The sequence below is a fragment of the Pygocentrus nattereri genome, chromosome 9, assembly GCF_015220715.1.
Source record: "Pygocentrus nattereri isolate fPygNat1 chromosome 9, fPygNat1.pri, whole genome shotgun sequence".
In the NCBI taxonomy this organism is placed as follows: domain Eukaryota; kingdom Metazoa; phylum Chordata; class Actinopteri; order Characiformes; family Serrasalmidae; genus Pygocentrus; species Pygocentrus nattereri.
Window position 1 is genome coordinate 34,835,414 of NC_051219.1, and position 25,476 is coordinate 34,860,889.

The following is a 25,476-nucleotide window of genomic DNA, read 5'->3' on the forward strand; positions in this document are numbered from 1 at the left end:
ACAATTATTTGTTTAAAAATAAAATTCCTCCAAGATATGCAGTAATCGTTTTTAGAGGTGCCCTTCCTGCAGATGGTCTTAATCTACATGTAATGAAGGCTACGGCACCACAATGGTGCTACTGCACCAACATTAGATTAAAAATTAAATTGATGTTTTAATTCAGTCTCTTGCAGTTTTAACAACCTGAGTTCCTACATCAGTAAAGAAAATGAAGAAATAAAAAAAAAAAAACTGACAGCAGATACAAAGAGACAGGGAAGCAAGAGGATCCAGCAGTATTCATTTGCCCCTGCACATCTCCCTTTGGTTCTTTCCAGCACCGCATACATTTAGAGAAGTTATTTTCATCTGATTAGTTCATTTTGAAAAAGTGTGACAGAGGTTGCTAAAAAAAATCACTACCTTCTCAAATCATAAAAAGGCAGGAAAATGCTCAAATGTGTGAATCCTCTGCTACTTTTTCATTTTTCTTTTATGTAGAAATCAGGACACTCGGAAGATCCAGCAGTTTAAAAAAAGAAGAAAAAAAGTAAACAACCAAATTTGAGACATCAAGTTTCTACAGAACCCCTTACCATTCCCTTCCCAATTAAAAATTTATGGCATTCAGCAGACTAGGCCATAAATAGCCAAAATAAAAGAGAGAGAGACCAAAATGACTAATACAAAAGCTTGGGAAGAACCACATGGAAAGGGATGACAAAGATCATGAAGAGCAATATGCCAAACATTATTGCTGAGAGCTGGTGCCCTTGTGTCATTCTTTTACATTATTTCCATGACATCCTTATTCATCTCACTACACTTTCTATTCCAACCAGTTGAACTCCAAGTCACTTAATGGCCAAAAGCTGTCCATTGGCAGATGGGTCGCCAGTCACAGTTGAGTTAGGTGTTATGGTTGGGGGGCCGATTTGCAGTTCGTTGGGTGGGGGGAAGGGGATCACAGTGAGCATTGTCCAGAAGAAGTCCTCATCACAGTGTAAAATGGGGTTTAAAAAAAAAAAAAAAAATTTCCTCCCCCACCCCCCCCCCCCCCCCCCCCCCCCCCCCCTTTCACTCTTCCATGTTACTTCCTCCCCTTTTACATTCCATGCTGACTCAAGAGCCATGATGGGTGTGAAGGGATTTTCTTCTTATTTCATAAACATCCCATATCCTAAATATTGATAAAAATAAATTTTAACATTACACTAGGAGACCAACAGCTCCTCTCCTCCTAGATCTTTATTCCTATCTGCGCTGACGAAAGCCTTGCGTCCCATCTGGACCTGCTGGCTGCCGAACCACATGGTTGTTTGATCTTGTGTCCTCTGAACGTGGTGATCTAATTATGAAGAGAGATTGTTTAAGCATGAGAATCACATGTTTAGTTATAACCTTTAAAAGCATATTCAATAAAGACAATTTCCCTGAATGTACTTCAGCCAAAATATGTTCAAAATGCTGAAAGTCAACATGAATCAGAAATCATGACAATTTCCTTTTGTTACTTATTTCCATAGGAAACTCGATATCAGGGAGGGCCTCCAAACTACCAGACCATTTTGAGATTATATATTATAGGTGAGGGTGTAACATCTTACTAATGGGAGGTTCCATCCCCACAGGTGCAAGCTAACAACTAAAATTTTTCAAAAAGGGGCAATGGGTCACTACACATCAATCAAAGATTACAAGAACATGAGAATCATCTTTTACAGGGTATAATGAACCATTCCTATAACAAAAAACAACAAAGTAAAGTAGTCAAGTTTGATTTCAGCGAATACAAAGCACCTCCTCTTGTGATAAGCACTAATCTGTCACATGGTCATGTGGGCCAACACCACAGATCTACATGGCAGAAGAGAACAAGGAAAGGGAAGGAGGGGGACGGAATTTTGAACTACCTGTCTGAACTGGGTCTCTCCTGAGGTGTGTCATCAGCACTACCAAGGATTCGTTTCCTGGCTTCAGCGTATTCTGCCTCCCTCTGAGCTAAGGACTTCACTTGTGGCGAGGGTCGGCTCCGCGTTACAGAAGATCCTAAGGTTCCGTTGCTGGTGGGTCGTTTCAAAATGCGGATCTGTGGAGGGGGTGCGGCTGGAAGGGAGTCGTCCTGGATCATGATAGCTGTCTTCATTGGTGAGCGACCCGAACTCCCACCTGAAAGTCTGGAGGGAAAGCAAGGGTTGCTTATGGTAAAAACAGAACTCCCCCAAATTAGGACTGAACATCTGACATTTACCATACCTCTCTTTCTGACTAATCCGCAGCTTCTCCTCTAATCTTCTCTCCATTTCCTGAAATAGGAATGCAACGTTACAAGGACATCTTCTCTAAAACAAGCATCAGAGTTGTCTTTCAAAACATAAAGAGCAGCATATGCTTGCAGACGGAGCCTCAGTGTACCACTGCCAAGTGTCTCAGTTTCACAGAGTTATTTATACATCCTCAGTGCAGCAGCTAAATTCATAGCAGGGATGAATTTCAGTTCAGAGGTTTAGCTGCTGAACTGGAGGCACTAAATCTCGACTTCATAACACTGGTGGGCATACAATATACTCAAAGTTTTTATTTGGAGAGGAAAAAAACAAACCAAAATTTAACCTGATAGACCTAAATGTTTATATGCCTCTCTCATCCCGGACAAACAGACTTAAAAACAAGTTTTTACCCCAGAGCCGTACAGGAACTGAACACTTCCGAACACACACACACTGACAATGAATTTCTATAGAAGTGACTGAGCACCACTACAACTCTTTACTGGCACTGACTTCATAGGACACTTCACACTGTTCCAGTGTTCCACTCCACCTGTTTATTATTCATTTGTTCTCGAATCTATAACCTATATTCTTTCTGTGCAATAATTCTTAAGATGTGCAATATCATATGTCTCTATAAGCTATCCAAGGAATGTGCAATAACCAACTGATACCTCACTTGTCTAATGTCTGTTTAGAATATATAGTTTCATAGTCCTTTTCTTTATATTTAAGTTTTTTTTTACTTTTTTCCCCTTAAATCTGCACTTTATATATTTTAGCCTTATGTTTCGTTGTTTTGTATGTAGACAGTGCCGTTGGATTGCTGCTCAATTTCGTTGTACACTGTGCAATGACAAAGGCATCTTATGTTAACATCTTATTATCTAAAGTTACAATAGTGAATTTATGGGAAGTTACCCACTGTCAGAGGAGGTCATTCTGTGTCCACATTTAGGCATATTTTTGAGAATAACCAGGTGTGGAGCGTATATGGTGTTCTTCTCAAAGCTATGCCTATATCGGGATATAGACTGATAATGAGTTACCGCCCATATAGTCACTATCACAGACAGTGTTGTGTCTCGGTTTCAGTTTCACATCTGTCCTTTCAGTTCACTTGGACGAAACAAACAAGATTACAGTCACTAATACGATATTAAAAGAGCACAGCGGCCACCCCCACCCCAACCCACCCCACGCCACCCCAACCCACCCCACCACCCACCCTTTAATGTCATGTTTTGTCATACACTAAACTGTACCTAGAACACTAGCTACTAGTTTAACGGCAAACATTAATAAACTTCACGTTGCTGCTGACCGACAAAACCCGAATAAAGGCTAAATCTAGTATCTGCCCAGCATCCAGTGACAAAACTTTTTGATAAAAGCTGAAATCAAAGTCAAGATACTTCTACGACGCAAAATGTAGCCTAACGTCACACCACCAGCTGACCACTGCAATGGTCAAGACCCTTGATCAGAACCGTGCTCCCTTTCACGCTGGTTACAGCCACCAAACAGGACAACTTCTTTAACTAGAAAGTTACACGGAGAGCTTCTAGCCACCTAACCTAGCTAACTTAGCTAGCTGTCGTAGTAGCGTTATAAAAGGCTAGTTAACGCTAAAGGCTGCTGGATAATAATGTCGAAATGCGACTTCTAGCGCATGTGGAACAGTGTTCACATCCTCTTCGGCCTTTTCTGAACCGCTTTAAAACAGTAAATACTCCACAAGACCCTCATCTCCGGATCCATTTCCACTGCGGCCTACAGCTCCTCCGTAACCCGCTGCCAGCAGCCCGCTAAGCGCGTCCATTCGCAGCCGAACAGAGCGACTTTTCGACGGAACGAGTCCGACCAGACCCCGCGGGTGGAAACATCGCACACTTACCCCACTGTCAGCAGCTTCTTCCCAGCTTTCGGCGACCTCCTCATCTTCCATGTTCCTACTTTGCTAGCTTTAGCTCGGCGGGGTTTCCTCCGCTGCCTGCATGCACCGAGGCATATTTTCTTCTTCTGCGAGACGGCGGACCCTTCACTGCTACATGTGCTAATCGACAGGCTGCGCTTTATCGGCACCTACTGTCCAGGAGCGCCTGAGCGTCGCTACCGCTGGGCGATACCGCTCATCTTCTCTGAGCTCCGATACCGGCTGATATGAGCATCGCGATACAAGTACCGATACTGATACTTTTACTCTTCTTGCACAATGAATGGTCCTTATCCTGGATTTTTTTTCTTCACTTGTTTTTGAAGAGTTTGATTTAGTATGTAAACATTGGTAAAGTTTTCAAAAAGTAACATTGTGGGTTTCAACTATTTTATATTTACTTGTCTGAAGAACAGTACAGCTAGACTATTTCTGTGTGGGCTGTAGAAGGTTTGTCATGCAGCATGTCTAAACAGTGGCAATGGAAGATCTCACGCTTGATTTTTGAGGTTTTGAAAATTCACTCTAAATGCAGACATACAAATATGATAAGACAGCATCAGTCAAAAGACACCAACAACAGAAAAAAAAACAAACCAGAAAGATAACATTTAAAAAGTATTGTAGAACCTACAATCAGGGAATTCAAAAACAGCCAAAATTCAAGTTTTCAAGTTTTGGTATATTTAAACTTGACGAGTTCATGACAAGCAGGGAGTCAAGAATCAAGCCCGTGCTACAGGAGATGAAGTTAATAATTAGTGACTTTCTGCCTCTGGGCTGAAAGTAAAATACTTGAAATACTTTAAGTAAGGGTTCAGCCTGCACCGCCTGCCGCCAGCAGAGGGCGTCGGCAGCAAGGCGCCCAGCCCGCGCCACCTGCGGCCGGCAGAGGGCGACAGCGGCAAGGTGCTGGCAATCAAGACTAACTCGACGCATCCTGAAAAAACTTCAGGATAAGCTTGCCCCACTTCTCCTAGAAGTATATGAAGAATCTCTCATTTCGAATTCTTTACCTCCCTCTATGACTCAAGCACATATCGCTCTGCTGTTAAAAAGGACAAAGATCCTAATCTCTGTGCTTCATACAGGCCTCTATCTTTGTTAAATGTAGATGTAAAAATGTTGTCCAAAGCTTTGGCTCTGCGCTTGGAGAATGTTCTTCCCAAAATCATTTCCCACAATCAGAATGGTTTCATCAAAAGACGACAGCTTTTTTTTAATATTCGTACACTTTTGAATACCATCTACACTGGACATTCAACCTCTGCTCCTGAGGTTGTTCTTTCTTTAGATGCTGAAAAGGCCTTTGACCGAGTTGAGTGGCATTATCTTTTTTTTGTTTTACAAAAATTTGGATTTGGAGACAACTTTATATCCTGGATAAGACTTTTATACTCCTCTCCCCAGGCCAGTGTCCACACCAATAATATGTACTCTGATTATTTTTCTTTATCACGCGGGACGAGACAAGGCTGTAGTTTATCTCCGTTATTGTTTGCCCTTTCCATTGAGCCTTTGTCCATTGCAATTAAGTCCCTTAAAACTTTACAGGGTATGTTCCGTTCTGGTATAGAATTGAAGTTGTCATTATATGCAGATGATTTGCTGTTATATGTAACCGATCCTATTTGTAGTCTTCCTTCAATTTTGTCACTTTTGAAGAAGCTCATTTTTGGGGGTACAGGCTCAACTTTCTGAAAAGTGAATGCTATCCAGTGAACTCACTGGCACTGTCACTAAATCAATCAGCATTGCCCTTTAAATTCGTTCCATCTGGCTTCAGATATCTGGGGATTTTAATAACTCGTACATTGGCATCTCTTTTCCACTCTAACTTCTCTCCTTTGCTTAACAAACTTAAATCAGATTTGGAGAGATGGGGGTCTCTTCTCCTTTCACTTGTTGGTAGGATAAATGTAATAAAGATGAATGTTTTGCCTAGATTTCTTTTTTTGTTTCAAACAATTCCCTTGTATTTACCCAAAAAGTTTTTGAAATCGCTTGACCAACTCATTTCCACATTTATATGGGATGGAGTTAAGAAGATTCTTTTACAAAGGTTCAGATTTGATGGTGGGCTTGCTCTCCCAAATTGTTTGTACTATTATTGGTCAGCTCATATTCACAAGATGCTTTACTGGCTTCACTCTCCTGAACTGCTGTGGTGTAGACTGGAGAATCTCTCTTGTTCTCCTTCCTCGGGTCTTGCTTTATTAACTGCCCCGATTCCAGTTAAATGTAAAACATTTACAAATAACCCACTAGTTCTTTCTTCTATTCGTATCTGGTCTCAGTTCAGGTCCCATTTTAAATTTACATTAGGCTCCACAAAGATGCCCATTCTAAATGATCATTTATTTCCTCCCGGTTTAAATGACACAGCTTTTAAATTATGGCGTGATAGAGGGATTAAGGCCTTTATAAGGAAGGTACTTTCTGTAGTTTCACCCAATTGTCTGCAACCTTTAATTTACCTTCCTTGCATCTGTTTCGTTATTTTCAAATTAGTCGTTGTTTGTCTTCACTGTTTTCAAACTCTACCCACATGCCACTGGGTCAGACGTGGGAAGATCTGTTGGATTTAGATCCCTTTCAAAGGTCGCTTATATCGAAGATATATTCATACCTCATGGATATAAATTGCCTTACTAAAATCAAACAAACATGGGAGGCAGAACTGGGCTTCCATCTATCTGAGCAATCTTGGGAAAAGGCTATTAATAGTGTACGCTTTGTTGCACTTTGTGCCAGACTTCAGCTAATTCAGTTTAAAGTACTGCATAGAATTCATCATTCTAAGTCTCAATTGTCTAAATTCTATCCTGGGGCAGTTACTGACAAATATGAGAGGTGCTCCACTTCTCCATGTGATCTAACCCATATGTTTTTTTTCGTGCCCCAGTATTTCTAAATTTTGGTCAGATTACTCTGAGATAGTGTCTGAAGTTATTGGGGTCAGTATCAATGTCTGTCCACTCATAGCAATATTTGGTCTTTCCTCAGGATTGCCTACAATTTCACAGGCTCAGTCAGACGTTATAGGTTTTTCATCATTAATAGCGAGACACTGTATTCTTTTGCTATGGAAGGCCTCTAAACCTCCCTCGATTTCAATGTGGCTCCATGACATGACTCATTTCCTTAAATTGGAGAAAGTTAGATTTACTCTGAGGGCACATACTTCAAAATTTTACGATAAGTGGAATCCATTCTTGTCATATTTTGATTCACTGAAATCTTTGCCATCAGAATAATTTTCCCTCCATGACACCCCCCCCTTTATTATTATTATTATTGTTGTTATTATTATTATTGTTATTTATTTATTTTTATTTTTCCCCTTTTCTTCCCTCCCTCTTCTATGTTTTTGTCCTGCTGTGTGGGTATGTGTGTGTGTGTGTGTGTGTGTTTGTGTGAGTAAGTGAATCGGGGTTATGTTTAAAACAAAAAGAAAAACTGAGGTTGTTTTTTGTTTTTACTCAGTGACATTTGAACTGTGTCTTATGACATAATGCTGCTATGTAATTTTTTATGTGAAACTCCTCAATAAAAATTTTTATTAAAAAAAAAAAACTCGACGCGTCTGGAAGCCCTCGTATATAAAGGCGCTGCAAACGCCAATGTTTGTCCCCCTTTGTACAGGGGGTGATCGGTACGGCAGGGAAAGCGCAGGAAAAGCGCAGGACCCGCCATAGTCACGGTGGCAGCGTCTGTGTTTTCAATTAGTTGATTTCTCCTTACTAGTTAAGTAGCTTCTGTTTGAGCACGTTGTCCGTGACGTCTCTTTGGTTTGCCCTTTACTTCCACGTCCCTGACCCCCTTACGTGTGTTTTCTGTTGCCCATTTACGTATTTGTTTTTGCTGGGCTTCAGTTCTGCGCTTGGGTCCGCCGTCCCGCAACACTTTAACCCCGAAGTGGACGAGAGTGCGACTGTCTGTCATTCACCTGCAGGATGGAAAGGACGGTGTGCTCGCGCTACCCCTCGGTTTCTGTGAGGGGGATTCCCTTACAAGAGCCCGTAGCCAGACACTTCGCCAGAGTTGAGAAGTTTCAAGCGTTTAAAGATGATTTGCTTGTTGCCACATACCCTAAAGCAGGTAGGACCACTTTTTCTGGGTTGAAATTCTGTTCATTAATAATCTTGAGTCGTCTCTAATGCGTGGAGAACCTTCTCGAAAGTGGCTCTAAACAGCAGCAAAAGGGTGCTTTAACTGTTCCGAGGTCAATCCATTGTCTTTACTAAGGAACCCTTTAAGAGTGTAGGAGAGGGGGTTGAGTTTCAGTCCCGAAGTGGCATCTGGCTGCAGGTTGTGGCAGCTCCGCCGCCTGTGAATGGCGCGTACTGGCATGTACCACTTGGCGAGTGGCACCTGCCACCAACAACTGGTGGCGAGTGGCGCATGCCGGTCGTGCCGCGCAATTAGTGGCACCTGCCACACAGAAACGGCGCATGCCTCTCAAAACGGGCACATGCCAGCAGCTCCTGTTAGTTAAGCAGTGACTGGACAGCGGCTACTGGGCTCGGCTAACTAGCAGTAACACCATAGCGCCACCATCGGCCATCAGAGCCTGGGGCGTCATGGAGGAATGTTGACCTGAAGACTTGGTGCAGATTGTCTGTGATTTTGTTGGTTCACTGGTTTGCTGTTTGGCGGACGATTCTAAGCGAAATGAGCCGCTTTAGCTGAAGGCTATGCAACAATAGCAGGAATGCTAATTGGAATCTAGACTCTAGTTGAATACTGAATGCAGGCCTTTGTTGTGGCACAGAGTTGAAGAAAGCAGCTCGTGTTGGATGTACTCATACTAATGACTGACTTCATTGTGGTGCTGTTCATGCTACATCTAAACGATGTATAGACTATTTATCAGGTGGTTTTATTTATTTTTTCAGGAGTGGCACTGGCCATTTACTGAGGCGAAAGCCACTGGCATGTGCCGCTCAGGAGTGGCACTGGCCGTTTAGTGCCACTGGTGAGGGCCACTAATGCCAGTATGTGTTGTTTCCGGATGGCAGAGTTGCCACTTCCTGCTGCCAGATGCCACTTTTTATCATAGACAAGAACTATTTACTCGCGTAAAGAAACATCTACATATTCTAATGGGGTGTTAATGGCTGTATCCTTGTAATCCTTGTGTAGTAGATTACTATAAGACAGTACTACAGGAGGTGAAGCAATTGTGATTCAAAGTGCTTTACACACTGACACACAGTTGTAAGAACCCAGACAAGAATGAGAAAAACATGACATATGCAACAATAAAAAAAAATCATAGATTAAAATAAAACAAATCAAATGTGTATTTGGAAGTAACATAAAATACATTAGAATCACATGCAATAATCTAAATAAGATATACACTCACTGGCCACTTCATTAGGTACACCTTGCTAGTAAAAGGTTGGACCCCCTTTTGCCTTCAGAACTGCCTTAATTCTTTGTGGCATACTTTCAACAAGGTGCTAGAAACATTCCTCAGAGATTTTGGTTGGTTATTTGAGTTCCTGTTGCCTTTCTATCATCTCGAACCAGTCTGCCCATTCTCCTCTGACCTCTCACATCAACAAGGCATTTTCGTCCACACAACTGCTGCTCACTGGATATTTTCTCTTTTTCAGACCATTCTCTGTAAACCCTAGAGATGGTTGTGCTTGAAAATCCCAGTAGATCAGCAGTTTCTGAAATACTCAGACCAGCCCGTCTGACACAAACAACCATGCCATGTTCAAAGTCACTTAAATCACCTTTCTTCCCCATTCTGATGCTCGGTCTGCACTTCAGCAAGTTGTCTTGACCACCTCTACATGCCTAAATGCATTGAGTTGCAGCCATGTGATTGGATGATTAGCTGTTTGTGTTAACAAGCAACAGGACAAGTGTACCTAATAAAGTGGCTGGTGAGTGTACGTAAAATAAAGAAATGAAAGAACGAAAAAAAAGAGTATAGAATAGATAAACAAAGATATTAAAGAAAATGATGAAGGAAATTAGCTGTTAAACAAGGACTGTCAGTGATGCAAAGCACCATTTTAATATGAAGAGACGTGTCATTAGTCATAATTAAAAATTACATTTTTATGCATATCCAATATACTTTGGGGCTAGTCCTTGAATATTTTAATTTCTAAAATTAACTTTAATTCTCAAATTAAAGTCAAACAGTGCAGTGACCTGAGAACAGAAGCATTATATATACAGCCCAATGGAAAGGGTAGTTTAGAATGGATAGTATACTGTAGTCTTTACTGTGGGTCATTTTCTAAGAGCTTTTCTTCCCAAGGTACTACGTGGACGCAGGAAGTAGTGGATCTGATTCTAAATGAAGGTAATGAAGAGAAATGCAGGCGAGCTCCCACCTACATCCGAATGCCTTTCCTTGAGATGACCTCTCCAGATCCATCCGTTTCTGGTTAGAGTTCAGCAAGATATTTTAACAGTTCAAATGGCCAACTGAAAGTACATTGACATCTTGCAACAATGTGTGCATTGTTTGATACCTCAGGCATGACTAAACTAGAGAAGATGGATCCTCCCAGGGTTATCAAAACTCATCTACCCATCCAGCTTGTACCTCAGTCGTTCTGGGAGGCAGGGTGCAAGGTTGGAGCAATAGAGATTCATTTTTACCCTTGTGACAACGTTGAATGCTTAAAATCTAACGCAGATCAATGTGCTTAACAGGTGATATATGTGGCTCGCAATCCTAAAGACACAGTGGTGTCATACTTTCATTTTGATCGCATGAACCTTACCCAGCCTGAGCCAGGACCGTGGCCAGAGTACCTAGAAAAGTTCATGAAAGGACAATGTAAGTATTAAGTAATTATGTCTGCTTAATAAGTATACTCTTAAAGATGGTTCTCCAAGGGTTCTTTAGTAAAGAAAATGGTTCCATATAGAAAAGAACTAAACAACTCTTGAAGATCCATCTTTTTTTAAGTGTGTATAACAGCTATAACAGCTTCAACTCTTCTGGGAAGGCTTTCCACAAGGTTTGAGTGTTTATGGGAATTTTTGACCATTCATTCAGAAGCGCATTTTTGAGGTCAGATGCTGATGTTGGACGAGAAGGCCGGGTTTCTTCCATACCAAACTAGCTCATCCATGTCTTTGTGGACTTTGCTTTGTGCACAGGTGCGCAGTCATGTTGGAAAAGGAAGGGGTTGTTTCCACAAAGTTGGGAGCATGAAATTGTGCAAAATGTCTTGGTCTGTTTAAGCATTGAGTTCCTTTCACTGGAACTTGAGTCCAGTGGCAGCACTTTACACCACTGCATTTGACGCTTTGCATTGCACTTGGTGATATATATATATATATATAAACATGAACATTCAAAGAACCATTTGCTTGCTTCAGGGGTTCTTTGCATGAAATAGTTCTTCAGATAGTAGTGTTTTGTACATATGGTTCTATACAGAACCTTTTGGAAAATGGTCGTAGTAGTATTACAAATGGACAATGTCATTCTTGTTACAATAGGAGAACCCTTTTTGGTGCTTTATAGAACCACTTTCAAAAACATTCTGTGTATAGCCACATCAGTCTGCAGAACTTCTTCACCATGCAAAGAACCCTTTAAGCATGCAAGTAGTTATTTGAATGTTCATGGTTTTTAGAGAACCATTGTCTTTTCTAAAGAAACTCTTTAGAGTGCATTACACCATACGTCCAAAAAAGTAAGGAATTTGGTTTGCTGTGATATGGACCCTTTAATTAAGAACTCTTGATTGTTCTTCTCTCAAAAGTATAGTCCATCTTAATAAAGTCAACATATTGACTTTGCAGTATGCTGGGGCTCCTGGTATGATCATGTCAAAGGATACTGGAGAGAAAAGCAAAACAAGAACATTCTCTACCTCTTTTATGAAGATATGAAAGAGGTATGATGTTAAACCTTACCCTCAAACACCGCTTCTGCTTTATGTATTTTGTCATATCTGCTGTTTTTTTTTTTTTTTTGGTAACACTTGTATGTTTATGCCACTTGTTATACAAGATGTAGGTGTTTTGTTGGTCAGATAGCCTTTTGAACGCTGCACCTCAGGACAGTGTGTCCATTTATTTTTGTGAAATCCATTACAAGCCGTCAAAAGTTAAATTTGTGTATGTGACTGAACTGTTTCTTAACACCAGAACCCTGCTCGGGAGGTCGTCCGCATTGCTGAGTTCTTAGGACACCGCTTATCAAAGAGTGTGGTTGGTAATATTGTGAAAATGACCACATTTGCTGCAATGCAAAAGAACCCTATGGCCAATTACTCAACACTGTCTGGCATATTTGACCGTAAAGCTTCAGAATTCATGAGAAAAGGTAGGTTTTTGTTTCTATGAGATATGAATGAGAGTTTTCTTGATTATTTTAGATATGTACACTTTTTGTGTTTTTTTCACAGGGGAGGTTGGTGACTGGCAAAATCACTTCAGTCCACAAGAAAATGCTGCGTTTGAAGAGCACTACCACAAAACAATGGCTGCTACTCCTATTCCTTTTCGATTTTCTTTATGTGAACAAAACCTCACATGCTCACTGTAGGTACTTCATTGTAGGGGTGTAAGAAAATATTGATACACCTGAGCATCTCTGTTTTGTGATACTGTATTGATTCCTAAAAACACTATCAATTTTTAATGAATGGTTTAAGCACCACTAGATTGCAGTGTTGTAATCTATCTTCTATCTGTCACCTAGCTGACTAGTAACGCTATCACCGATGGCTGAATCCGAAAGACCAGTGTCCTAGCAGTATGTCCTACCTATCGAGCTATCAGTACTATAGCATAGTAACTTGTTTTAAACATTAATTCAGCCTTACTTCAGGTCTGTTGTATTGTCCAATTTAATATCACTGCTTACCCTCTGATAAGGTGATTTAGGCTTTCAAAAGATCCTACTTATTCTTTTAATGCTGGTAACATTTTCTGAGAGGGAGATTTAAACAAGGCTGAAGTCAGCTTCTTGTTTACCAGATTCTTATTTGAATTTACCTTAAATGGTGCAGTAGCTACATTCTCGCACACCCGACACATCACATAGCAGAGAACCCAAAAACACCAGGTTCATGTTCATTTTTACACTCTTTTAAAAATTGAATTAAAGTTGTCATTATCAAACTTGGCAGGCAATACTTTCTCTCTACATACTGGCTGTTTTTTTGAGCAGAAGGATATGAGCCCGAAAAAGGCTCAGACCGTAACATCAACTGTAACTTATCATGATCATGTGTCTGTTTATCTAAAAGACTGTCTGTCTTTCTCTGTGTAAATTTCAAGCCACTTGATCTACTGTGGATTTCTGATTTCTCAATAAGGCTTTAATATAATGAAGTAACGGCTAAATGCTGCATAGCGCTTTGATGTGCTGAGAAATTGGTGCTTGGTGTGCGCATTAAAACAATGGTTTCAAATATTTTGGACGTTGTGCAACGCGGCACATCCAGTTTGCAGTGGCCATTGTAATAACTGCTGTGCCATTTAGGCCAGAACAGGAAAATTCAAACAAGAAGGTGGCAAATAGGATTGTGATTTAGGCCATCAAAATGTCCTGCCCATGGTTTTCTGTAGGGGGCTACCTATGTTTATGCCCTGTGGTAGGACATTTCAGCAAGGCAGCATAATGCGTCAGTACAGGGCCTTTGTAATATAGTTAAGAGCTGTGTTACATCATACTCTCTCAACACATTACTGACAACACAGAGCCCATGTTGTACAAGAAGGTAAAAATAACCCTTTTATTTTATTTTTTACTGACACAAGCAAATATTAATTCCTTTGCTTAGATTGCACAAAAAGTAGGGCTATGATGTTAGATGTTACAGGGACCATGATACATGCAAATGCAGATACCTCTGTTCTGACTGTATGAGAAGTAATTTTTTTTCCTTTCCTCAGATTTATGGTTTATGGCATATGGTGTTTTTAATACTTCACCTTTCTTACAGTAGCGCAGTACAACATGTATTGTTCTTGTCAATGCATAATCTTACAGTTTATTGTGTTGGCAGCAAGGCCTCTGTCTTTTCTATAATCAAAACAATGGTTTAAACAGTCTAAAAGCAATTGAACCAGAATTGCAGTTAGCAAAAATTAGATTTTAGCAAATGATTGGTTTCAAATATTTCAGGTTTTGTTTTTGGCATTCAGCTTGAATCTAGGAAGATACTTGATCTTTTGTGATACACTATATTGCCAAAAGTATTCACTCACCCATCCAAATCATTGAATTGAGGTGTTCCAATCACTTCCATGGCCACAGGTGTATAAAACCAACACCTATGCCTGTAGACTGCTTCTACAAACAGTTGTGAAAGAATGGGTCACTTTTAGGAGATCAGTGAATTCAAGGGTGGTACCGTGATAGGATGCCACCTGTGCAACAAGTCCAGTCATGAAATTTCCTCACTACTAAATATTCCACAGTCAACTGTCAGTGGTATTATAGCAAAGTGGAAGCGATTGGGAACGTCAGCAACTCAGCCACGAAGTGGTAGGACACGTAAAATGACAGAGCAAGCTCAGCGGATGCTGAGTGTGCAGAGGTCGCCAACTTCCTGCAGAGTCAATCACTACAGACCTCCAAACTTCATGTGGCCTTCAGATAAACTCAAGAACAGCGTACAGAGCTTCATGGAAAGGGTTTCCATGGCTGAGCAGCTGCATCCAAGCCTTACATCACCAAGCGTGATGCAGAGCGTTGAATGCAGTGGTGTAAAGCACTCTGTGGTGTAAAGACTCTAGAGCAATGTAGACGTGTTCTTTGGAGTGAGGAATCATGCTTCTCCATCTGGCAATCCGATGGATGAGTCTGGGTTTGGCAGTTGCCAGGAGAATGGTACTTGTCTGGCTGCATTATGCCAAGGGTAACGTTTGGTGGAGGGGGATTATGGTGTGGGGTTGTTTTTCAGCAGTTGGGCTCAGCCCCATAGTTCCAGTGAAAGGAACTTTGAATGCTTCAGCAGACCAAGAGATTTTGGAAAGCAAGGTCCATAATGACATGGATGAGCGAGTTTGGTGTGGAAGAGCTTGACTGACCTCAACCCAACAGAACACCTTTGGGATGAATTAGAGTGGAGACTCCGAGCCAGGCCTTCTCGCCCAACATCGGTGTCTGACCTCACAAATGTGCTTCTGGAAGAATGGTCAAAAAAATCCCATAAACACACTCCTAAGCCTTGTGGGCAGCCTTCCCAGAAGTGCTGAAGCTGTTATAGCTGCAAAGGGTGGGCCGACATCATATTAAACCCTATGCATTAAGAATGGGCTGTCACAAAAGTTCATATGCATGTGAAGGCAGACGAGTGAATACCTTTGGAAATATAGTGGATCTCCTACCTCATTGTGAGTCTGAAGGTCGGATTTGCCGAACGAAGAAATATACTTTACAGTTCACAGGTTTGAAATAACTTGCCATATTATATATATAATATATTCAAGGATACTATGAACAAAAAGTCAGCAAAGGTGTCATGGGGTCTCCTGTCTGGAGAGACAACACATGGACTTCTCCATCTGGGACTGGCCCACTGTAGTTCAAACTCCTATTTGTCAAAGTTATACAGCTTTTCCTGCCATTTCAGACTCTTCTACAGGTCTGTTCATGATTTGGGACATGTAATATTTCTTTGTTTTTATATAAAGCTATATACAGTGTTCTACTGAATCCTGTGAAGTTGCACTGGACTAACACATTAGAATCCATGTAAACATTTATCAAATTGGTTTTACTTTATTGAAAAACAATGATTACAATCCTTTTATTTGGATATTTTTAAATAAAGCCTTTTTCTTGAAAAAGGGCCCTGATTATTATTTTTTTTCTCAGGCAATACCATCAACATATGCTCTCACAGTGAAGGTTTTTTCTTTTACTCCACTGTTGTTCAGGAATGAAGTGAATGTGGATGGACCACTCATGCAGGCAAACCAGTAAGTGAAGAATCAGAAGGAGCAAGTTTCAGCCATTACTTCATGCAGTTAATCATTCACAAATGCTTTAGCAACTGCTGCTGCAGCCGACCTACTATGACCATGATTAATCACTGCTCATCTCATTGGAAGGCTTGACAATTGCGCAAGCTAGAATGAACAGGGAAATGACCTTTGAGACTCCAAACCTACAGCTTACATACAAACTACTGGTAAATGTAATACACAAGTTCTATTACTGCACTGCAAAGCTGGACATATTTGAATTTTTTTGTACAGTCACGGTACGGTGAGATGTTTTCCTTCTTTTCCTCGTTTGTACCAAGTTTACCTACGTGGTTCACACTTGAAACAAATCCTCTAAACTGTATTTTACAAGGTGAGGGGTCTTGAATTATCTTACACTCAATAAATGTTAACAATCACTTTCTTAAACTGTGTAATTCAAGGTTTAGAAAATGAAAATAACTTTTAGAGAATTAAGTTCACTTTCTTGATTGCTTTATTTACATTTCTGAAAATGTTGTAATGGACTATTATAGAAACACTAAAACAGAATAAGTTCATTTTTATTATAACCAAGAACTCATTTATATTCAGCCAAATTTCCACTAAACCATTAAGTAGAAGTTACTTATTTTTTTAACGTCAGAAAAAGCTGAAAACTTATACTTACCAGTGAATTATATGGCAGTGTCAACATCTAAATATATCATATTTTCAGTATTTAGTGTGTTCATTCTTTGTCTTTATTGCAGCTTTAATTCTCATCAGTTTTACAAAGAAAGCTGCAGGGATGTGTTTCCGCATCTCCAAAGTTCAGTCTTAGAAGTTGGTTGTATTTTCTACTTTTTACAATCCAAGAAATCCCAATTACAAATTTAAGCTCACCAGTCCAAAAAACCTTACTTAACATCTCAATCAGTTTAGGTGTTCCAAGCAAACCAAGGAGAGGCAAGTTCATTTATATAGCACGTCACACACAAAGGAAATTCAGTGTGCTTTACATATATTTAAGAAAAATGAAAAAGAAGAACAGATTGCTAAGAGTGAAAAAAAAAGTAAAATAGGGAGTATCAGTCTTTTCCAGAACTCTAAGTGGTGAAGATCACCATCTCTAATGTATCAATCAATTCATGAGACAGCAGTGCTTGAATTTAACCAACAGGAGAGTTGATGAAAAGAGGATGTTCTACTCAATCCAGCAGCCTGAATGGAGAAGATCACAGAGTTACTATCTTTCACTGGATGAAAAGTTCAGTCTTCAAAAAGCCATCTAAGGGTCCAAGGGTTCTTTAGTAAAGAAAATGGTTCTATATAGAACCATGAACACTCAAAGAACCCTTTGCATGATTAAAGTGCTCTTTGCATCACATAAATGGTTGATGGAGAATGTGCTGTAGATGGTTCTATACAGAACCTTTTTGGAAAAGGGTTCTATATAGCACTCAATATAGTTCTATTGTTAAGAAATTGACCCTTTTCAAAAACGTTCTATATAGAACCATCTACAACACATTCTATGCAAAGAACATATTTAGGTAGTACTGTAATAAATAAAGTGCAAATCTTAGACTTCTAATAATAGTCACATCAAAAGAGATGTTTTTAATGTAGATATAAAAATCACTATAATCACTTCTGATAGTTGGTTCCAGTTCTCTGCAGCATAACAGCTACATGCTGCTTTAGTTTCGACTGTAGACTCTATAATGACCTGAATCCATAAATCTTAGAGACCTACTCAGTCAAAATGATGTAAAATATTAGAGATGTATTCTGGATCAAAGCCATTCAGTGATTAATAGACTAATAACAGCACTTTAAAATATGTTCTGTACCTAACTGGAAGCCAGTTTAAAGATTTTAGTACTGGATTAATATGCTCTGTTCTCTTGGTCCTGGTTAAAACATCTGCAGCAACATTCTGAATGAGCTGTGGCTGTTTAAATGTCTCTCTGGAAAGTCCAGCTAAGACATCACTACAGTAGTCCACTCTCCTGGAGATAAATGCCTAATTCTGGCTATATTTTAAGATAACAGAAGGCTGTTTTGATGATTGACTTGATTTGGCTAGTGACGGTGGGGTTTGAGTCTATTCGAACACCAAGATTTCAGTCTTAGTCTTTGACTTTCAGAGCCTGGGAATCGAGGTGTGCACTAATGTTAAGTCTCTGTTCTTTGTTGCCAAACAGAGAAATCTTGGTTTTGCACATTATTAATCATGAAAAAAAAACATTACATAGTTAATTTTCTTTTTTAAATGCCTTAAAACAGAGAGTCTATTTGACTGTAATCAAGTGACAGAGCCACGTATATCTGTGTATCATCTAAATAACTATGGCAATCAGTGTTGTTGTTCTGTAGGAATTGGCCAAGAGGGAGCATATAACAATCAGAAAGGGGTCTGAGACCTGATCCCTGGAGGATTCTGTATGTCATAGCCACCCTGTCAGATTCTTAGCTGCTAATCACGACAAAGTAACTCTGGCCTTCTAGGACCTGAACCAATTAAGAGCTGTTCCAGAAGGTCCCACCCAATTTTCCAACTTGTCCAGAAGTATTCTGTGACTCACACACTGTAAAAAGTGGCTTGTCAGATCTACTTAAAATCCGTCTCACATCTAAGGAAGACGGGAGACATGTGTAATTGTGTAATACAGAAGGACCCAGACTTCTCTTTTTTAAGAGTGGCTTAATGGCAGCTATTTCTAGTGATTTGGGGAAAATGCCTGATAGACGTGAGCCATTAGCTGTTTGCTGCAAATCAAATGCTACATCACTGACATGATTTAAGGTGTCAAAATGTTTCCTTTAGAGATTTTCGGTCAGTTGTATCAAATTGTGTCAATCATCAGGATATTTCTAGGTAGTCATGGAGACGGCATAGTTCCATTATTTGATGGTGTTCATCAGAGAACATGGTGTTGGTCAGTAAGTAGTTTTGTCGGTATTTTTAATGGAAAAAAGCAAATTCATTACATTTCTCTCTGTCTATTTTGGCATGTCAGTAACTCAGTTTTAATCATGTCAAACGGTTAGGTTTGTGGTGTGACAACACTTAGGGGCACCTTGTACCTTTTCTGGAGACTTGGAGAAAACGTATGTCTGAAGTTTCCTAAGATGAACAAAGGAGCTCAGCGTGTTAAATCATATTTATACCTCAGTGAAGCAGAAAATCAATGAGTTTTAGAACAGGGGTTCCCAAACTTTTGCAACTTGTAGCCCACACAAACAACCACAAAAGTTACAGCACACAAGATTTAACCGATCATGTAACTTTTTTTCTGACTCACCTAATAAGAGCTGCCTGTTTGGCAGCTACTGAGTGCTGGATTCCAGGCTGAGAAGAAGAAAGATTCAGACAAGAGTTCTAGCTCAATTTGACAGGTTTATATACATATTCGCTATGTTTAGGCTCCGGATGGTGATGTAAATTCAAGGCTTCATTTGAAAAGACCTCTGAGCAAACAGCACAGAGCGGTAGCAGCAGTTTTCTTTTTTTTTTTGATGAAAAAGATGTATTTCTTTAATGCAGTACCTTACTTAAATTTACATTCATCCCATTTTTAAAATATATTGCGTAAACAACAATGCCGTTTTCTTTTTAATGGTTTATTATGGCCAATCTTTAACGGATAAATTCTTGATACATTGTCTACATTGTATTTATGCCATTATACTCTTGGCATATGAATTAGTTATTAATCTTTATTATCCAGCAACTACTTTGAACCAAATATGTAGTTAAGGCTTGTAGTTACAAGAGAAGAATGGAATTTTGGACCTACTAGCATATACTTTGGGTTTAAGTGGTCAAGATAATGTTAAGCTAGGCTTTCAAACATCCCAGGAAAATATTTTATGCATGGTTTTATTCTAAAAGCATGTGTTACTGACTTATGTTTCTGATGGCATTATGACAGGACTCGTGGGTGCGTGTGGGATCTCAGTTCTTTGCAATCTTTTGAGAGTTTACTTGTTCGTTGAAGCGCAGAGGTAAGAATCTTTGGTGTTCTATGACAAAACAAATCAAAATACAAGCTAAAGCCTTTTTTTAAAAAATCATGCCAAATTTGTTGATGGCAACAATTGTTACCAGTAATTGTCATATTAATGTCTTCATAACACTCTTCTTGTTTTGCAGTATTGCTGACAGCAAAGATGACATTAAAAAAAAGAGTAGTCATGGTGGTCTTATACAAAAATTACAGTTCTGGATCCTGACAGTGATTCTCGGCTTTGTGGGCTCTCGAGTTGCATCACTAGTGGTTCTTGAGTTCTGCCTTCGAGCAGTGTCATCACGACTAACAGCTCCATCCGTAAGACACAATATAAATATGATTATCTAATGATCTGCTGAAATGTGCTGTCAGCACACATTATCCTCTAGAAAAAATATATTTTTCCACTGTTCTTCTAGGACAAACTGGGCGACTCTTTACTACAGTTACTCGTCCAGTGCCAGTTCTCTTTAGGATGTGCATTCAACTGTAGTCTTCATTTTCTCCACGAGGAGGCACCACAAGCCTGGCTAAGTCTCCTCCTTGCTGCAGGCCTGAGCTGGTTTTTGGCCAGCCAGTGTTCTAGACTATGGCATCATGTAAAGGCGATGTACCCAATACACAGCACTCAGCGCTACTGTGGCGTCTGTATTGGGCTCCTGACTACTGGCACCTCCATCTTACCCTTCCTTTGCAGTGCCTTAATCCTGACCTTTAGTGTGGCTAGTATTGCTGCTATATCAAGCATCAACCAACACTTTCTGTCAACTACTGAAGCCTTGAGGTTCTGGACACCTCTTACAATCTGCTACACTCTTCTGATCATCTATATGAATGGTGAGAAGTATTGGCTGGAGTAGGACTTATTACTCAAGTATCAAACTCCTATTTTAGTAGCTGGAGAAGAAATGTAAAGTGTTTGTATCGTCTCAGCTATAAAATTCTGTTATTATTTCAGATGAACAGCACCGGCAGCCGAGCGGTCAGGCCCTTCTGAACATGGTGATAGTGCGGCTAGGGGGCCTACTAGTTTTAATGCTTACTGTAGGAAGATGGGCAGATGTGCTCCACATCCTGGTGTGCTTCATCGGTGAAGCTGCCTGTCTGTTACCAGCTCAGGACCTACTGGACAGTGCATTTAAGGTGAGTGGGACTGTCTCGGTATGTTGTAATCATCACGCTGATTCTTGACGGTAACACAAACTTCCTAATATAGTTTTTTTTCTCCAGTATTTTAATTATACTTTTAATTTTGTGCTTGAAGCTATGCAAATACTTCATGTATCCAACATGTATCCATGCAGGACGTTGCAGATGTTTCCAGACGTTCTGTGATGAAAACTGAAAACCAGAGAAGACAAAAGAAATTGGACTGAGCCTTAAAGACTCACCAATTACTGTGTGAAATGGACTTTGGAAGAGAAGACAAGAAAAGTTTTCAGACTCCAAAAAGAGACTGTTGTTCAGGGGGAAAGGAAACTTCTAAAATACCCAGTGTTCATGCCTACAATCAAAAACTGTTCAAAGTAAATAACAGCAGTAAAAGTAACTTTTCATTACTTGTAAAAAGTTGACTACATATCATAGTTGTCGGAACAAAACCACACGTCTCCAACGTAATAGCTTTACAGGAGAAAGGAAAAAGCCTTCTAAATGCAAGTTTAAGTAAAAATGCTGTTTTTCAAGGATATTGGACCATTTCTGTCGCTCAACTCATGATGAACTTTTTACATAATGTGAAGTGTGTTCGAATAATGTAAAATAGTTAAATAAATAGTAAACAACAAAAATGGAGATACAAGGTTTTGTCCCAACAGTGACAACGGGCTTCATTCACCAACTGTTCTTAAGAAGTAACCCATTTACATGGTTTTAACAAAATCTGTGACATTTACCAGTGTTTTCTTTTTTGAGATTTGTTCTAAGGTATTAACAGAATCCATGCACATCAAACAGTTATGTGGCTTAAGAACACGCCAAGTGACACAGACCTGGGACCTTTATCAAGAACAAATCTAGATAGCTTAGGACGATACTGGTGAGTAAGGCCCAATGTCCTCACGCCTGTCTATTGACATATACTCATCCACCGCTGGCCTGTTCGACTTTAATGGCTTTTTTGTTAGAATGGATAAAATAGTGCACGTAGCTAAAAAAGACTGCATTCAAATATACAAATATATGCAAATATTACGCACATTTTTCTGAGTACATCATGTGAGACCTTATGAACAGTACCCCATTATTTTTATGATGAATATATTTTACTCTGTCTTTCTAGAGGTAGTGAACGAGCACGTAGTTTTAGAGAATATCCATTCTGTCAACGTTAGCCTAAATTTTCATCTCGGAAACAGGTTAAGAGTCTGAGACTAAACCCAGTCAAGCAGCTTGCAGGGTGGGACTCCGCTCTTTCAGAAAGACTGAACTGCGAGAAAAACGCTCTTATAACAGCAAACTGTCTACGCAAAATGGGACATGGGCTCAAAATATGTAGTGTGGTCAATTCACCAGACTTCAGGCACGAACAAAATGCAGCACAATAGCGGGAACAGATGTTGGACATTTTTATTTATGAGTTCACGCAAAGCAGCGTGAAGAGCACGACACGTCTTTCCGTAAACACAAAATGGCTGCTGTCTGCGGCCGATTGTTCTCTTATCGTGAACGCTACGGGAGATCATGTTCAAAATGGCGTCATATTTCAGACAACAACTGGTTCGCCTTGGACAATACGCCATTTGAACAGAGCCGGGTTACCCAATAGCCCTAACAACCGAAAATAATCTGCAGGCTTTTATGATCCACCTTTGCTTCTGCACAACTCCTTCACCACAGAAGACGCAGCCACACAAATCGGAGCGGAAAGCGCAGCCATAGCTCTCGGCTCGAGCCCACCTTAGGATACGAGTTTATGTAGCTAGCTGGGCTGATCTTACACTGAAATTTGGTATTCTGAAGTGGACCCCGGAGCTGAGCTGGCCATTATCCTCAGTGACTTTTCTCAGACGAAGCTGATTTACTAGTCACTCACCAGCTTCTTGTTCCAATTTCGCCCGTTCCACCTTAACTGGTGCAGCAGTTAAATTCTGGCGCCATTTAAGGTGGAACGGGAATAATCGAATTCGTTTTTCTCCATGTAGTTTCTCCGTCTGCTGATGAATTTAAGGGAAAGCGAGACTTATCTGTTGTCCAACACAATCCAGGTCAAAATTATACAACTGCTGATCTAGTTGTTGTCTATCCTGATAAAACCAAAAACAGCAGCCCAAAAAGCGGCAGCAGACTACGTTTGTATTTCCAGTGAGAACATTTGGATGTTATCCAGTCCCAAAAGCCACTGTGTTCAAGGAAATAACAGCTTTATTTGTTTTCTTCCGTGAAGGGCTTTTGTAGATCCAAATAATCCTCAACATAAAGTCCTGTGGTGGTTTTTGTTTGTATTCTGTGTAATCTGTGCTGTTTGTGGCTTGTTCAACTCGCCTTTCCAGATCATGTTTTCCAGAATTTTCCTCCGCTCCGCAGCGCGCTAATCGCTCTTTGTCAAGTCCCGCCGTGGGCGTGCCGCGCGCATGCGCACTCCATCCACTGCGGTCCTGGGTTTTTGCCGCATGTTGACGCATGCGCACTTCAGTTCGCGTCTGAGCCTGCGTTTATTAGCAGTTCATTACAGCTTGTGCGTTATTGGCAACAGCGTCCAGCGAAAAACACGCAACCGAAATCCACTGTAATCCATACTTGTTATTGCTTGCTTGCTTTAATAGCAGTAATAGTCAAGTAACCCTTTTACAAGCAATATTTATTTATTAAAGGCAAAGAGCCATATGAGTAGCATAATCATGTTCACAATAATATTAATAATCATCTATGACTCAGTTGCCATCTCTGCAGGGGCAAGATATAAAAGCTGCATGTTTTGCATTTTCTCAACAGTGTAATTTCCTTAAAAATATATTTTAACGTCACCTGAATCTGTAGTGTTTTTTGTTAAACCACATTACGACTACTAAATTATAAAGTACCAGACTGTAGACATCATATCACGTCATTTTAAAACCATGCTTTTTTTTTCATTGTTTATTCTCAGCACAGCAGCTGCCGTTAACATTATGTGAACATCTCCTGATGAGTGGTTCAATAGAAATAGTTACATATTTCTTAGAAGAAAAATCTCATTGCATGAACTTTATGATTTATGAATATTTTCCTGCTCCTGTTAAGCATTTTGGACATACGTGCTTTGGGCAGCGACAATATGTTGGTTTACTGTTTGTGACTCATCTTTTAAACTAATATGTAATGCAGAGTGATTGTATTTTGGTGAAAAAAGGGTTTTAAAAGCAGTTATATGTCTTTTAGTGACATATTTCACATCCAGCAGTCAGTAAAACCAAAATAATCACATTCCAGAGGGCATAGGCTGCTAAATAAGATGTCTTAAGGTTGCATAATAAGCTTGCTTACAAACAGATGCTTCCTGCAATGTGAGGCTAGATAACTTAGATAAGATGCCCTTTTCACGTTCACTACCTATTCTAGGCTTTTTTTGCATGAACTGAATGTAATTTGAATGGCACAAAGAAGCTGCTTGTTATCAGTAGATGAAAGGTTTGTATTGTTAACCAGTAATAACAATGCAGACACATCAGTCGCAGCTCCAAAGCATGCTTCATATTCCCACTATTATGTCGTGGAACAGCTCTGTCTGAGTTGGTATAGGAGGATATAGGACGTGTGCTGAAAAATGGTGCCTTGAAATGATAGGATTCAAACATGTCCAGTGACTGCACATGAAAAAAAAAACATTCTTAACCACGATAAATTAGGATATAGTGTACTGATGTAGGATATTTTATGCATGTACGACCTCTTGATATATGTGAACCATGTCATTTCAAAGCAGTTTTCAGTATACTTCCTATAGGTTCCTATACTCATTTTAATCGTGACATATTTTTCACTGTATGTACAGAATTAAGCAAATACTCATGCCAATTTTGGAAGCTGGCGTGCATGCTCCATCGTTGTCCTGCAGTTATTGAGAGCAGGTTACCTTCAGATCACTCCTATAAATAAACAGTCCAATAAATATAGAGGGTCCAATGCTGGCGGTAACAAACTGGTCTTTGTTTACACCATCTGGTTACCAAATGAGCTCCTGTTTTAAAGAGAACATATAGTTTGTACATATTTAAGTGAAGAAGGGCAAAACGCCACGGTTTAGACAAAAACCCTACGCAGCCCAGAGCGTTATTATTACATGTGGTGGCCAGCAGCCTCAGCCTGCAGCCTTTTTTCTCTTGTGGCTGCAAACAGTGCGCGTCCTCGTCCAAGAAAAACCAGAGCGCGCTCC

At 40.0% G+C, this 25,476-nt stretch overlaps 3 protein-coding genes across 3 annotated transcripts; 2 read left to right on the forward strand and 1 right to left on the reverse strand.

Annotated features, from left to right (window-relative positions):
* Positions 1-1,058: 1,058 nt before the first annotated feature.
* Positions 1,059-4,307, reverse strand: szrd1 (SUZ RNA binding domain containing 1). Its single transcript, XM_017706464.2, has 4 exons — positions 4,153-4,307; positions 2,239-2,288; positions 1,896-2,159; positions 1,059-1,330 (listed from the first exon to the last, which is right to left on the reverse strand). The coding sequence occupies exons 1-4, from the start codon at positions 4,201-4,203 to the stop codon at positions 1,237-1,239; spliced, it is 459 nt and encodes a 152-aa protein (XP_017561953.1). The 5' UTR covers positions 4,204-4,307; the 3' UTR covers positions 1,059-1,236.
* A 3,581-nt stretch (positions 4,308-7,888) lies between these two features.
* sult1st5 (sulfotransferase family 1, cytosolic sulfotransferase 5) lies at positions 7,889-13,312 on the forward strand. The gene is made up of 7 exons (XM_017708914.2): positions 7,889-8,292; positions 10,478-10,606; positions 10,700-10,797; positions 10,879-11,005; positions 11,983-12,077; positions 12,331-12,508; positions 12,591-13,312. Exons 1-7 carry the CDS (start codon positions 8,148-8,150, stop codon positions 12,728-12,730), a joined length of 912 nt encoding a protein of 303 aa, XP_017564403.1. The 5' UTR covers positions 7,889-8,147; the 3' UTR covers positions 12,731-13,312.
* Positions 13,313-16,305: 2,993 nt separating this feature from the next.
* On the forward strand, positions 16,306-21,811 carry tmem82 (transmembrane protein 82). The gene is made up of 6 exons (XM_017708903.2): positions 16,306-16,498; positions 20,046-20,118; positions 20,267-20,441; positions 20,543-20,960; positions 21,082-21,266; positions 21,428-21,811. The coding sequence occupies exons 1-6, from the start codon at positions 16,414-16,416 to the stop codon at positions 21,497-21,499; spliced, it is 1,008 nt and encodes a 335-aa protein (XP_017564392.1). The 5' UTR covers positions 16,306-16,413; the 3' UTR covers positions 21,500-21,811.
* Positions 21,812-25,476: the final 3,665 nt, after the last annotated feature.